At 58.4% G+C, this 2,724-nt stretch overlaps 1 protein-coding gene across 1 annotated transcript; it reads right to left on the bottom strand.

Moving 5' to 3' along the window:
- Positions 1–2,165, bottom strand: GUCA2B (guanylate cyclase activator 2B; the record flags this gene model as incomplete). The annotated part of the gene is made up of 3 exons (XM_081088113.1): positions 1–65; positions 798–984; positions 2,076–2,165. 3 exons carry the CDS (start codon positions 2,163–2,165, stop codon positions 1–3), a joined length of 342 nt encoding a protein of 113 aa, XP_080944239.1.
- Positions 2,166–2,724: the final 559 nt, after the last annotated feature.

Raw genomic sequence — 2,724 nt, 5'->3', positions numbered from 1 at the left:
TCAGAGGCAGCCGGTACAGGCGACATTCTCACACAGCTCACAGTGGTTGCTGGCAGCGATGGTCTCTGGGCAGGGGAGAGAACCGGTCAGCTGAACATGAACCTGAAGCACCTGTGGTCCAGGGAGCTGCTGGCCAGGTGGCCAGAGAAGCCTGCTTAGAGGGCCGGCATCTTTCTCACAGGTGAAGAGCATGGCATTTTAGAAACGGAGTGAGCATCTTGGGCTTAAGTCCCGGGCCCTCTCCTTCCTTGCAGTGCCTGGGCAAGTCTCTTAAACTCTGTGCCTGAATGGACAGGCACGGCCTGACCGGGTGGTTGTGAGGAGAGGATGCAGGCACAGGGCTGACAAGGACCTGGCACTAAATGCTAGCTGGTCACTACATGCTCCTGGCCAGCTCTGCTTCATTCCTTCCCTTTCAGCCTAGATGTCACCTCTTGGAAGCCTTTCAGACTCTTTATGCCACCCCAGGCGTGAGTCACCCCTCCTCGTGTCCCGCTGTGCTCCCCATGGTCACTGCATCGCAGTCAGGGCTCATGGGTCCCTTTCCCAGGGCCCTTCCCTCCCATCTGAGAAGTCTTTGATGTAGGATGACCAGTTGGTCCTGGTTGTTGGGAGCTCAGGGGCTTCCTCATGCCTGGCTTTTGGTGCCCAAACTGGGGAAGGGGTGTTGCGTATCTTGGATCGCCCTGTCCTCAGCCACTGGGTACTTAATAGGAATAACATGAGGTGGAGGAACCGGAACCTGACCTGGGGTGCGGGGAGGAAGGGAACAAGGGCAGGAAGGTGGGGACACTCACCCAAGGCCTTGAAGATGCTGGCGGCCTCCCTGGAGGCGCAGATGGGCTGGAGGTCCGGTGGCAGGGCCGAGTGGTAGCATGGGGCGGGCAGGAGGCTCTGGGCCTGCAGGCGGGGGCTGAGCACCGACTGCTTCTCCAGGCCTCGCAGTTTCTTCACAGACTCTAGCTGGACCCGGAAGCCCTGGTACTGGGGAGGCGGGAAGAAACGGGAGGGCATCAAAACCTAGACCAGGAGGCCAGGACTCCTCAGACCCCCAGCCTTTCCTGTCCTCAGGGAAAGTACGAGATAGTGCCTGACACTTCACACCCCGGCCGCAGGCCCCCGTCACTGCTAGATGAGGCCACAGCGAGGCTGCGTGTGGAGCACCGTGGTTCAAGACATGGGCTTTGGAGGCCAGTGGCCCCCAGTTCAAATCCCACCTCTTCCCGACCAGTGCCTGTCTCTTCCCCACTCTGAGCCTCATCTGACAAATGGAGGTAACCATGTCCCCTCCTCCCCGGTGCCTGGTGCCCAGGGCACACTCCGTAACTGGGTGACCTCCCCTGAACCGACATGCCAAAATGATGGCAACCCCAAGCTGGCCAGGCTGCAGGGCCAGGCTGCCAGGGTGGGTGGGGGCTCTCTGGTACCCTCTACAGGCCCTTTGTTCTTCTCAAGGAGGCCCTGCCCAGCAGGAGTGGGAGGCACCCAAGCGCTACTCCTGGCCGTGCCCAGAGGCCAGCGGCAGCCTGTCACACAGACAGGCCTGCTTCTGTGACTCTTCCCAGCCTCACGGACTGCTCCCCATGCTGTGCCCTCTGTCTGGGGCCGTCTGCGTCCTCCATGCCTTGCTACCTCCTGCTCATCCTGCAATGTCAGCTCAAGTTACCTGCCAGGAAAACATTTTCTGGTGCTTCTCCCCTCACCCATACAGGGGTGAACATGGGGAGCTGTGGGAGCCTATAGGGGTCTCCCCTCCCTCTTCAGGCATCTCAAGGACAGGCTCCAAGCCTTGTTCCATACTCTGCCCTCTGACCAGGATGGGCTGGCCTTCAAGGAGAGTCATGCTGCATAACAGCCGTTTATTATTATTGCTGTTGTCACTATCACCATAGCCATAGGTATACCGGCTGCCCACACCCCCAGCTGTCCTAGTCCCTGGGCTGTGAATGTGTGTTGAGCTGAATCCTAGGCCCTGTGCCCCCCTGTATCCCATGAATTCCCAGCATCCTTTCCCCATCCCAACCTCCCACCATGGGAACCTTTAGTTAAAAGCCATTCTGGCTGGAAGGACTCACCTGGATGTAGACTGACTGTGTGCTCTGCAGGAGCACCAAGAGGACCAGAGTCACTCCAGACAGAAGCCCTGACATAGTCCTGCCACCCATCTTGCTCCCTCTGTACCTCACCACAGCCACCCACCCAGATGCTACCTGCTTCTCTGATTAGCAGCTTTTATAAGCCATGTACTCTGGTCACTCATTAACTGGGAAGCCCGGGTGGGGCCGACACCTGGCCGACTTTATGACAAGCCCAGAGTCCATTCTTGGGAAGGGAGTGAAGGCAGGGAGGCCAGGGCACGTGTGCGGGCTCTGTGGGCGGGCCTGGGACCACAGCACATTCCTCCGCTCCTCCTGAGGGTACCTAAGTGAGTGAGATGATAGGGAGACCATCTTACAAACAGGGAAAGTGAGGCTCCAGAGTTAAAGTGACTTGCCCCACTCAGGTCACAGCACTGGTCAATGGCAAAGTGAGGACTTCACTCTCTTTGACCCAGGAGAGCCCATGGTTCTCTGGGCACAAGAGAAGGTGGGCAGGGAAGGTGGCTCAGGGAAGGTGGGCAGATACAGAACTTCTTGTGTCCCTAGACCCACATTTCTTCCATCCCCTCTTCCCAGCTCTATTTAAGGACCATCCTCCTTCTGATCAGTCTGAGTCCAGGCCCTC

This window comes from Myotis nattereri, assembly GCF_964212035.1.
Source record: "Myotis nattereri genome assembly, chromosome: 3".
Classification (NCBI taxonomy): Eukaryota; Metazoa; Chordata; class Mammalia; order Chiroptera; family Vespertilionidae; genus Myotis; species Myotis nattereri.
This window is presented reverse-complemented; position numbering and strand designations above follow the sequence as displayed.